Source organism: Salmo trutta, chromosome 23, assembly GCF_901001165.1.
Source record: "Salmo trutta chromosome 23, fSalTru1.1, whole genome shotgun sequence".
Taxonomy (NCBI): domain Eukaryota; kingdom Metazoa; phylum Chordata; class Actinopteri; order Salmoniformes; family Salmonidae; genus Salmo; species Salmo trutta.
The window spans coordinates 29,967,373-29,980,364 of NC_042979.1; the positions used below are offsets into that span (position 1 = coordinate 29,967,373).

The 12,992-nt window shown below is 44.1% G+C and overlaps 1 protein-coding gene across 4 annotated transcripts; it reads right to left on the minus strand.

The window, feature by feature from the left end:
• Positions 1-1,153: 1,153 nt before the first annotated feature.
• On the minus strand, positions 1,154-5,618 carry LOC115159766 (protein kish-A). 4 transcript variants are annotated; one of them, XR_003868950.1, is made up of 5 exons: positions 5,236-5,618; positions 4,517-4,722; positions 3,112-3,156; positions 2,220-2,254; positions 1,154-2,036 (listed from the first exon to the last, which is right to left on the minus strand). XR_003868950.1 is itself a non-coding variant. In XM_029709803.1 (5 exons), exons 1-5 carry the CDS (start codon positions 5,236-5,238, stop codon positions 1,918-1,920), a joined length of 312 nt encoding a protein of 103 aa, XP_029565663.1. In that variant the 5' UTR covers positions 5,239-5,618; the 3' UTR covers positions 1,154-1,917. The 4 variants fall into 4 exon arrangements, 2 of the variants coding, with proteins under 2 accessions (XP_029565663.1, XP_029565664.1); XM_029709803.1 differs by having other exon boundaries at positions 4,613-4,722; XR_003868949.1 differs by lacking the exon at positions 3,112-3,156.
• Between the last annotated feature and the right edge of the window lie 7,374 nt (positions 5,619-12,992).

A 12,992-nucleotide genomic window follows, 5' to 3' on the forward strand; every position in this document is an offset into this window, starting at 1 on the left:
TATGTATCTAAGTTGACTAACAAATAGCCTACAAAAAAGTCTGAAATTCTAAGCGGAAACATTTAAAAATCAGACAAAAAGATTCAAAAAAAACATTGTTCCGCCGTCTGACTGTAGCCTACCACGCATTTTCTAAATTAGAGAGTTACAGTCGAGTGCGGGCCTCAGATTTTCAGTTTATTGCATAGTCGCGCGGGTTCTTTTTTATTGAACCTTTATTTAACTAGGCAGGTCCGTTAGAACAAATTCTTATTTACAATGACGGCCTAGGAACAGTGGGTTAACTGACTTGTTCAGGTGCAGAACAACAGATTTTTACCTTGTCAGCTCGGGGATTCGATCTAGCAACATTTTGGTTACTGGCCCAATTCTCTAACCACTAGCCTACCTGCCACCCCGCGCACCACTACTACCTGCCCCCCCTCCGAAGCATCATCTACTAGCCTACTGACATTACAAGCTGTTCGGCTCTGCTGTTGGACCATGCCTAGATGGGATACATGTCTGACCTGCCAAATTAAATAAATGATCCAGACATTGGCTGGAGTGAGTTCATTTGTTGACCCACATCAACCTAACAAACTCCAGTACCACTGCCAATCCCTCCACACCAGTCCCCCCCCCCCAACACCAATCCCCTCCACACCAGTCCCTTGAGGACAGTACCCCCCCCCCCCCAACACCAATCCCTCCACGACAGTCCCCCTAAAGCCAATCCCTTCGAGAACAGTCCCCCTAACACAAAATCACCCCAGCCTTCCGAGGGGGAAAAACTATACTCAAGATCTGCAAATACAACCATTATTCTAGGCTACCAGGCTTTGGATAAGGGTTGGGCTCCAGTGTGTGAGTAGCTGTTAGGTAGTAGAGATTTGGCCTGTTTTCCAGTTTCTTAATGTGTATTAGGAGATTGTCTGTACAGGCAACAAGTCAAACAGGAAGAGAATCCCTCAGGAGACAACAACAGTTGTCTTTACATCAGATTTAATGACAGTTTGGCTGTAGTGGTGTCATACTGGGCACATTCCAGGTCCTATTGATTTCAGTCGCGCTGCTCAGTAATTCAAGAGGCACTCGCACATCTGAGCAATCTTTTTTGCAGGTGCATGGTAACAATTAGACAAGATGAGGGAAAAAGGAAACCGCACACTGCTCTTGATAGTATCACTGATCTTTAATAAGCTTATGTATCGGCCTCACGGCCTGTCGCGCTGCAAAGACCATCAGATCTCACGATTTCAGGGTTGCGTTTCACCAAACAGGATCAATCAGTTAGCTAGTTAACACTAATCAAATACTTATTTTCTGAATGAGAATTTAAGTTGAATACGGGGTTAATGTTTCTGAAATTTAGCCACTTCGTGACATACCCCCAGTGATCAATGAATAAAACTGAATCTTGGGTTACAGAAAGGCACAACTGTCCAATAGTCTAATCAATGGAGTCTTTTATGTAGAGAAAAACAGTCAACCATCAAAACACTCCTCCGTAAAATCTGTCCATCTACCATATGGACCTCATTACAAATCAGAGTGCAGTGAAAAACATGGGGCAATCCCTACGGTTAATATCAGAGGACAACAACAACTGGCAGTGTTTACAGAGAGATCCAGGAGGCTGTTGGTTAACAACTGATTGAGGCTAAACTGTGAAATGGCCACCAGGAGAAGGATGGAGAAGGAGGGATGGAGAAGGAGGGATGGAAGAGGGAGGGATGGAAGAGGGAGGGATGGAAGAGGGAGGGATGGAAGAGGGAGGCTTGTGTTTTTCTCTAGAGTGGGTCCCTATGTGTTACTACAGTCCATTAACCGTGCCCCCCGCGGCACCCCACCGAAGAGAAACACAGCTGTGTCCCATACAGGCCTCTGTGAGAGTGGAGATACTGCTCCTGCTTCTCCTGAATGACTCAGTCTTCTTTATTCCGCCACTAGGAATCCCAGTGTGCAGGGCGTGGCAGGGCGGGTTGCTAGTCGGAGAAGAGGATGGAGAGGGCCATGACGACACAACAAACCGCCACGTACGGACCCCCTCTCACCTGGGGGCAGATGGTACAGGTCAGAGGTGATGATTGGAGACTTCAGAAGCTAACAGGGAAATACTGAATGCTTTCGTGGTGTTCAGAAAAACCTCTGACTACAGTATTTCAACACTGGGTTAGAAAAGTGCAACAACTTATAGATGGCCATCAGCACGTCTTCTAGATCTGGGTTCAACATACCTATTCTAGCACATTTCCAGAAGATACCCAAGAGGCTGAAAAAAAGAAAGAAGTACTTTTAATTAGCTAGGTAGAGTAGATCAAGAGAGAGATAGACAGTCCATATATACTGTAAGGAAGAGGACAGTCAATGAACTGACATCAGGGGGTCCTGACTTTAGTAAACACACATGTGGACTGACTGAGTGGGTGACTGAGGTACAGTAAGGTGATGCTAGAGGCTACTAATTAGCCCACTAGCCCTCAACTGAACTGGCAGATGGAAATTATGTGTGTCCATATCTTGATGGGAATGATTAGGGGGATCAGACAGTTGAATTCATTTCCTTCCCCTCAGTAGCGGCCATAGAGGAGGAGGGAGAGGGGAGGCAGTGCTAAGTAGTGTTAGTAAAAGAGAGAATGTGACCGAGTCTGAAGTGGCCATGACAGGCCTGATGGGTTGGTAGGACAACATCTCCAGACTAACCACCCACTGTCTCTAAGGTCATGTCCCAACCACCTCAAACAGCTTCCTTCCTTTTCTCCTTTCCTGTGTTTAGTTTATTTAGGTGCTTTCAAGACAACTGGGAACTTCTTCTTGACCTCAGATAAAAACAGATATGCGAAAGAAGTGCAGCGGGAAAATAAAATCCAGTCCTATGTGTATATGTATGAGGAAGACCAGACAAGAAACCATGTGAGAGAATTGGGACTGAGCCCAACCTCTGCTCTGTGACAAAGGTCAGGGGTTAGAGGTCAGAGTGTAGACTGCGTGTAAGCACTCCTCTGGGAATCGGTCTGCACTGGAGTTTTAAACCCACAACAGAACACACTATCCTCTCTCTCCATCACTCATCTCTGTCTGTGTAGAAAAGCTTTAGCCCACCAGAACCGCTACTGGAGACAGACTCACATTGGTTCAGCCAGCACTCTTCCTATTTTCCCCCGTCTGTCTTCCCTTTATTTAGCCAAAAGAGGAGAAGAGCTGGTTCAGTTGCTTGTCTAAACACACTCAGCACCATATCACTGCTGAATGATACCAGTCCCCTTAGAAATAACACAAATAACAATATCCAATATTTAGATTAGTAGAACACATTTAGAAAGTAGAAAAGATGTGTGTTAATGCCAGCACTGTAATGCCCAGGCAGTGTGTCATTCCGATTTGTCTTGGAGAGTGTGTGTTTTCCGAGCTCAGATCACTGGCTCACAATAATCCCCTAATTTCCCCCTAACCCAACATGTGGCACACAGCTTGTTGCCTTAGCCTCCCTCACTCAGAGGAAAGAGGGGAAAAAACACAGTTGTGAAAAAGAGAGAAAGACTGAACTGTTGTGATTTTATCAGCGCTTAGGTTCCCCCCACCAAGAACAACATTGAACTAATGTGATGTGTATGTATGATGTGGTCCGAAATACCAAAACTCACTCAGATTTAGTCACTTGTCTAGTTTATGATAGTGATATAATCTTGTTTATCACCGCTAGTAGCTGCAAACACTTCCTATCCTCTAAAGGAACACACAAAAACACAAAGCTCTACTCTCCAGAGCATTACATGGATGAAGTGGAATACAGTCAACACAGCCAGAGGATCTGAGTAGAGACCTACACATGCGAAGAGTCAGTGACAGACAGAATAGTCTCGAGGTAGTTAGCTGGCTACCTAGAGTGAGATTTGGTTATGGGTTCCCAGAATGGTGAGAGTACTTGGACAGGCATCATGGGTTGAGCAATGATGTTAGTGTATCAGAGATGGATTACTGCTGGGGTTAAAGTTGGCCGTTGGGGTAACATTCGCTTTCCCTGAATGTTGTCTTTCAGAAGCTAACAAATATAGGCCTCTAGGCTTTAACTCAGTGGATGAACATTACTGTCTGTATGGGTGTTTTACTGTGATAGAGAAGAAAAATACTGGGACATTGGCTCTAGCAGGCTAACTCAGGGCTGTGGATGGGTAGTTAACAACTAGGGCTTTAGCTCAGTGGGACAACACTGTCAGTACATACTAGAGCTGGGACAATAAACCAAAAGTTCAGACACCGACTATAACATATCGCAGGCATTTTACTGATATTGTTCATTACGATAAGTAGCCTATACTAGAAAAATGTGATGTTTTAAATGAAATAAGTTTGCTAATATGGGTGCCTGTTAATCAAACTAGTAGTAGTAGTTTAAAGGATCATAAAAAATAAAATAGAAATGGTGCACATCAATGTTATAAACATATCTTTCTATTTATCGTTATCGCATCAATTCAGGCAACTTATCATAATACGGAGATTGGTCCATATATCACCCAGCTCTAGTACATACCCCGTCGTATTCTTCTCTGGCAGGCTAGGGGCCAGCTAGGGTTCTGAGGTAAGACCTAGAGCTTTAGCTCAGCAGGCTAATACTGTCAGTAAGTACCCGGTCTTGTTCTTGTCCAGGAGACTGGGTGCCATGGCTCTGAGATAGGCACAGGTACAGATGAGCAATAGGATCACTGTCAGCAGGCTCTGGAAGTTAAATATGGCAGACTAGAGAGGGAATGAGAGCGGTTATCGCTGGTTCAACATCCATCATCTTTCTAGGATGCATTTATGACTCCACATAAGCAGGGTAGCTAAATTATACATTCTTTAATGTAATGACATTGCTATTGTAAAGTCATAAAATGGTTTAGTTCTATCACAGCTAAATACAAACAGGCAACTTCAGGTCTGTTACTACATTAGTAGTTGGAGGCTTTTTAGGTTGTCACAGGTTTCCAGGTTTATGCAATTGTGCTAAACGTTTGACAGTTTGAGGGAAACCTCGTCTTAACAATAAATGTAAAAGGCAATTCTGGACGATTCAAGTTAGCTGGCTTCACTGAGGAATTTGCGACTAGCTAAGTAGTTAGCCACCTGTCTACCTAACTAGGGACAGTGGCTCGTAATAAGAACGGCTTAAAGAGTGAAATTCCACATAATACACAAAACATATCTTAATGCGGCGATTGAAGTTATTACATCTATGCTGATGTTTAAGACTTTAATTCAACAACTCACCATGTCGGAGGTAGGTCCGCTAACTAGCTAGCTGCCACCTTTCCGTAGCGTCGCAGACAGATGACGTGTACGGAACAAGGGACGAACTGAAACCGCGGCGCTTTGCCATTTAAACTATATTTTACAGCGGTTGTAGGTTTAAATGTCGACCCTCAGATATTACAAGACACATCCAACGATCTAACAACGTAGGCTGGTGCAGTTTGAGGTAGGTCGGACATTGAGGTACGTGCGACACGTTTTGCATTTAACCAAACGTGTGCTGTGCTAGCTACGTTGCCTGACCTTTGTTTACAAACAAGCCTAATGCATGGAAACAAAGATATAGCAAGTTATAGAAATCAACATGGAACTAGCATTCGGTTATGATTGCAAATGAAGGAGGCTGGTTACTATGAGAATCTCATGTCAGTGGATCTCTGTCATGCAGTCTACTCGCACTCTGTAACATGGCCCAATCTCTTCTTCTTCTTCTTCTTCTTCTTCTTCTTCTTCTTCTTCTTCTTCTTCTTCTTCTTGTATGGTATAATGGCGTTCGCAACAATTATATGTGCATTCCTGCCGCCTACTGTACAGGTGGATAATAAAGATCCCAAAACGTAAAAATGAGGGGTACATTTTTTAAATAATAATAATAATAAATACAATAATAATACATAGAAAAAATTCCATACAAACTATCAATAATGACATTTTCATTAAACTAAATCATCCTGCTTTTCTGTTTTAATCAGGTCCCTACACAGGCTCCGAAGGATCCTGTGAGGGCAGGACATTTGTTGGCGACAGTAGTCCTTGCAGTGCTTCTGCCGTTAAGAAAACTTGCCGGCTGCAGATATAATGATGTCTAGCTTCTAGGACGTCTTAGACACGTGTACTGTTAATAACTGTGGCTATAAATGTCTACAAAATCCACCTTATTCACAATAAGTGTATCCAGATCACTTGATTAACATATAACATTTGCAACTGGTTGTGGTTCATCCACCGCCATATCTTCTTCAGAACTGTGGCCTCTTCTCCCTTCAACACTCCTGATCCTTGACAATGGCCCAGTCCCAAAACCTAGACCTCACTTTAGTCTAGTCTACCCGAACCCTACTCTAGTCTGATAAATCAGGCTGTAATACACAATTCATTGGTATATGCAGCCTGAAACGAATGCCTGCAAAATCGTGTATATGTTCCTTACTCTACCGGTTGTCTGTGCGCTTTGTCCTTCAGCTGCTCGAAATTTGAGGCAAAATATCCATAGGATATTGTTTACCTGACTTTTTCGAGAGCCGGTAGGTATTTGTTTTGGTTCGGCACCGAGGTAAAGTTCGTTTTATATATTCTCACCTCAAGAGCTATTGAATCAAGCATGCCAAGACAATGAGTGTATATCTGAATCAGGGTAGGATGTAGAACAATCCATAGCTATGTTAGCCAAGATAATACCTGAAGCCAAGATGGTGCATTTACATTCTCCTTCTCTCCTTTAATGGTGTTGTTTTAGTGACTGAATCTATTAATTACCAAGAGGAGAGTGATTGAGGAAACTCGGAGAACAGAGGTTGTTTCAGGACCAGTGTTAGCAGGAAAGAGGAGGGACAGAAAAACACACATTTTAACAGAGGAGTGTGGAGTTTTCAGTCTGTGGCAGTGGCACTCAGTGGTGGACAAACTCATGAATTGTGACTTTGTTAGATGGGTAGGAGAAGCTAAAGCCTACTATTACAGAGTTGTACATAGCTGTGGTTTGTTTTGTGGCTGAACCAGAAGCACCTGTGTTTAGTATTTTCAATTTCTCCTGTTCTTTTGAAGTTCCTGTGCTCTCTCTTTCTGTCATTGTGTCTGTCATTATTCAGAGGTTGTGCGTGCATGTGATTGTGAAGGTGTCTGTGTGCTTTATTACAGATCGTGTGTGTCTGTTTGTCAGTCTGTCTGTCATTACAGTCCGGCTGGTGTGTGTCTGTCAATCTGTCTGTCATTACTGTCCGGCTGGTGTGTGTCTGTCAGTCTGTCTGTCATTACTGGCCGGCTGGTGTGTGTCTGTCAGTCTGTCTGTCATTACTGGCCGGCTGGTGTGTGTCTGTCAGTCTGTCTGTCATTACTGTCCGGCTGGTGTGTGTCTGTCAGTCTGTCTGTCATTACTGGCCGGTTGGTGTGTAGATGCTAGGTGGAGATAGTACAGATGTTACTAGGGGTTAATGAATGACTGTCCAACAGGGTGGGTTAAGCTCCATGGTCCTCATTTACAATGCTGCACATCTAAACTTACATCACGGTCACTGAGCTCTACTGTGTGCAACTTCTTGGTGTAACAGAGTATAGGCCTAGGGAGAGTCTGAGGGGAACCGTTAATTACTCCGTAGTTAGGAAGGAAACATAAGGGCCTGTTACAGTTTCTGAAGCTGTGATGACAAACCCAGTGGGGCTGCCAGTCACTGCCTGATGGTTTACAGATCCAAACCCCCTCAACACCCCTCTCTAATCTATGACAGGAACAGGTGTGAAAGGAATGTGGTGAAGGCAAAGCATGCCACTGTGACTATAGTCATTAGTTTAACTGAGGTAACTAGCAGATGGGTAGAAGTTTCTCTCCTCTCAGCTCCATAGGAAGGAAACATAAGGGCCTGTTACAGTTTCTGAAGCTGTGATGACAAACCCAGTGGGGCTGCCAGTCACTGCCTGATGGTTTACAGATCCAAACCCCCTCAACACCCCTCTCTAATTAGCCCCCTTGATACCCCCCCACACCCCCTTAAGCCCCCCAAACCCTATCCAGGTCCCTAGCAGACCCATCCTGTGGGTTCGGTACAGTCTTTGATACTGCAGCTGCTAAGGGTTTTTGAGTAAATACAGCAATGCTATATAAAAAGTGTTTCTGAAAAACAACTGCACTGTGGAAGTAGTAGGCTAGAAGGTATTTGTGTCGGGAAGTAGTGTGTTTGGTGGTGGTTTGCTGGCTTGTCCAAGGTGAGGCAGAGCGTTTTACTGTTTGGCTGTTGTCTAACGCAGCCTGTGCTACCTCCCTGCCAGGAAAATTATGACATTTTATTATTTATTTTTTTATTTCACCTTTATTTAACCAGGTAGGCTAGTTGAGAACAAGCTCTCATTTGCAACTGCGACCTGTCCAAGATAAAGCAAAGCAGTGCGACACAAACAACACAGAGTTACACATGGAATAAACAAAACATACAGTCAATAATACAGTAGAACAAAAGAAAACAAAAAGTCTATATACAGTGAGTGCAAATGAGGTAAGTTAAGGCAATAAATAGGCCATGGTGGTGAAGTAATTACAATATAGCAATTAAACACTGGAATGGTAGATGTGCAGAAGATGAATGTGCAAGTAGAGATACTGGGGTGCAAAGGAGCAAGATAAATAAATACAGTATGGGGATGAGGTAGGTAGATAGATGGGCTGTTTACAGGTGGGCTATGTACAGCTGCAGTGATCTGTGAGCTGCTCTGACAACTGGTGCTTAAAACTAGTGAGGGAGATAGGAGTCTCCAGCTTCAGAGATTTTTGCAGTTCGTTCCAGTCATTGGCAGCAGAGAAACAGTGCCCGGGAAAATAAAACCAATGCATGGATTGCTGTCAAACCTTGTCCAAAGCCTGTTTATAAGGTAAGGAAACCAATGTAATTTTGTAATTTGGGCAAAACATCTCCTTAAATGTTTATTTTAGCAAGATAGCCATTCGTCATGTGATTTCGGGTCTGTGTACAGTGTCAAATACATTTTCAGGTTAATGTGATCTCATCATGACAATCAACACTTATGATGTTTTTATATGATGTTATCTTTAAGAGCCGTTAATGGACGTGAGACTAAACTGTGTAGCCGAAAACCTCATGTCGTATCTTATATCATATCTCATGTCCTCATTTTTTTCTCAGGACCCTCTAACAAGCACTTATTGAGCTCTAACTAGCACCCAGGAAGGCATTGAAACCAGGAAGGCATTGAACCCAGGAAGGCATTGAACCCAGGAAGGCATTGAGCCCAGGAAGGCATTGAGCCGAGGAAGGCATTGAGCCCAGGAAGGCATTGAACCCAGGAAGGCATTGAACCCAGGAAGGCATTGAACCCAGGAAGGCATTGAAACCAGGAAGGCATTGAAACCAGGAAGGCATTGAGCCCAGGAAGGCATTGAACCCAGGAAGGCATTGAACCCAGGAAGGCATTGAACCCAGGAAGGCATTGAGCCCAGGAAGGCATTGAGCCCAGGAAGGCATTGAACCCAGGAAGGCATTGAACCCAGGAAGGCATTGAACCCAGGAAGGCATTGAACCCAGGAAGACATTGAGCCCAGGAAGGCATTGAACCCAGGAAGGCATTGAACCCAGGAAGGCATTAATGTGGTGAAGTACCACTAGGCTCTAGGAGGTTACCATGCATTAAGAGTGTCATATACCTGTAGGCCAGTGGTGTGATGCCATACCGGTATGTTATTATCGTAACCTTGGGAAATTCTACTTGCAGCTTCACATTATATTAAAACACACAAGTCAGTCAGGCAGTCATATCAACACCAGGGTTGTATTGGTACTACAGTTGATGGATCATTCAGGAGTGTTTGTTGTTGTTTCCGAGTGCTAACATAAGGCTCTGTGATGTCATCCTAAGATATTCATGTCTTCCTCCCACTCTTTGACAGGAAAATGATCCTCATCCCGTTGTAAAGTAGAATACAGTACTATCACTATGGAGGTAAACACACACACACAGCCAACTAACAGCTTAGTGACGGTCAGTGTGCTCTGAGGTCGACCACATGCACACACACGCACACACACACATCTGCTTCGTGCTGTGTTGCCATAGTAATAATGTAATGATAGAATGGAAATCCTAGTGCATGTGTTTCAGTAGAAAATGGAAATGAATAGAATTGACTGTTTCAGAAACGAGTTTTGGACCAGGACATTCACAGAGCACACTGTGGTGTATCATCCCTGAGGAAAAAGCACCTAACATTTTATGTTGCTTAACAGTTAATAAAAAATATTAATTCATTCATCATAGAGATATGACTCATTATTATTAAAGGGCCTGTCACGTCCTGACCAGTAAAAGGGGTTATTTGTTATTATAGTTTGGTCAGGACGTGGCAGGGGGTGTTTGTTTCATGTGGTTTGGGCTATGTATTTAGGTAGAGGGGTATTTGTTTTATATGGTTCAGGGTGTGTGTATGTAGAGGGGTGTTGGATTTATGTGTTCTGGGGTTTTTGGTTTATGTTCTTGTTTTGTATTCTAGGGTTTCTATGTTGTGTATTTCTTTGTTGGCCTGGTGTGGCTCTCAATCAGGAACAGCTTTACATCGTTGTTTCTGATTGAGAGTCATACTTAGGGAGCCTGTTTTCCACCTGTCCTTTTGTGGGAGATTGTTTTTGCACTGCTGTGTATAGCCTGCGAAACTGTCGTTTATTGTTTTTTTTGTGTTCACTTTACAAATGAAAGTAAATATGAGCACTCAATCTGCTGCGTATTGGTCCGATATGGCTTTCTCCTTATCAGAAGACGAAGCTTATGACAGGGCCCATGTCTAATGTCTGGTCATTCACCCCTTGCAACAGCACTGTGTGTGTGTGTGTGTGTGTGTGTGTGTGTGTGTGTGTGTGTGTGTGTGTGTGTGTGTGTGTGTGTGTGTGTGTGTGTGTGTGTGTGTGCCTGTTGTGTAATTTTTGCAGAGAGTGAGGGTTTAAAGACACCAGTTGTAAGGAAATTAAGAAACTTACAAAACCCATGTAGAACCATATACTGTAGAACCATGCAGAACCCAATAGAACCCTGTAGAACTGTCCTGGACTGGGAGAGTTAGGAACATCTGGGTGGTTGTTGGGTAGGCCTTGATATAAAGATTGGAATGTGATCTTCATGTTTTTACTGCACATGACTGTCCCAGAGCATCAGCCCCAGGACGGCTCCCACATAGCTGTGAGTGGATTATCACTATTACCGTACCAGCAGTGATCAGTTTATCATCACAACAGCAACATGCGTTTGACTATAAACGCCCTGTAGCACTCACTTCCGTCATCATGAAGTGCTTTGAGACTAGTCAAGGATCATATCACCTCCACCCTACCTGTCACCCTAGACCCACTCCAATTTGCTTACCGCCCCAATAGGTCCACAGACGACGCAATCACACTGCACACTGCCCTAACCCATCTGGCCAAGAGGAATACCTATGTAAGAATACTGTTCATTGATTACAGCTCAGCATTCAACACCATAGTACCCTCCAAACTCGTCATTAAGCTGGGTCTCGACCCCGCACTGTGCAACTGGGTCCTGGACATTCTGACGGGCCGCTCCCAGGAGGTGAGGGTAGGAAACAACATCTCCACCCCGCTGATCCTCAACACCGGGGCCCCACAAGGGTGCGTTCTCAGCTCTCTCCTGTACTCCCTATTCACCCATGACTGCGTGGCCATGCACGCCTCCAGCTCAATCATCAAGTTTGCAGACGGCACAACAGTGGTAAGCTTGATTACCAACAACGACGAGACGGCCTACAGGGAGGAGGTGAGGGCCCTCGGAGTGTGGCACCAGGAAAATAACCTCACACTCAACGTCAACAAAATGAAGGAGATGATCGTGGACTTCAGGAAACAGCAGAGGGAGCACCCCCCTATCCACATCGACGGGACAGTAGTGGAGAAGGTGGAAAGTTTTAAGTTTCTCGTCATACACATCACAGACAAACTGAAATGGTCCACCCACACAGACAGCGTGGTGAAAAAAGTGCAACAGCGCCTCTTCAACCTCAGGAGGCTGCAGAAACACTCACAAACTTTTACAGATGCACAATCGAGAGCATCCTGTCGGGCTGTATCACCGCCTGGTACGGCAACTGCTCCGCCCACAACCGTAAGGCTCTTCAGAGGGTAGTGAGGTCTGCACAACGCATCACCGGGGGCAAACTACCTGCCCTCCAGGACACCTACACCACCCGATGTCACAGGAAGGCCAAAAAGATCATCAAGGACAACAACCACCCGAGCCACAGCCTGTTCACCCCGCTATCATCCAGAAGGCGAGGTCAGTACAGGTGCATCAAAGCTGGGACCGACAGACTGAAAAACAGCTTCTATCTCAAGGCCATCAGACTGGTAAACAGCCATCACTAACATTGAGTGGCTGCTGCCAACATACTGACTCAATCTCTAGCCACTTTAATAATTCATAATTGGATGTAATAAATATATTACTAGTCACTTAAACAATGCCACTTTACACAATGTTTACATACCCTACATTACTAATATCGTATGTATATACTGTACTCTATACCATCTACTGGATCTTGCCTATGCCGTTCGGCCATCGCTCATCCATATATTTTTATGTACATATTCTTAATCATTCCTTTACACTTGTGTGTATAAGGTAGTTGTTGTGAAATTGTTAGATTACATGTTAGATGTTACTGCATGGTCGGAACTAGAAGCACAAGCATTTCGCTACACTCGCATTAACATCTGCTAACCATGTGTATGTGACCAATACAATTTGATTTGAAACAGTCATATATGGCAGCCTTTTACAACCTAGTCATTGGGATCCCTCAGATCACTGATAATGTGCAACTTTACATTTGATGTGGCATTTAAGAGTACAAATCCAGCATTATTATAGTATGTGAATAATGGAATATTGTTCTTCTCCTCCTGTCCCTCTGATGTGTCTTTTCTCCTGTCTTCTCCTCCTGTCCCTCTGATGTGTCTTTTCTCCTGTCTTCTCCTCCTGTCCCT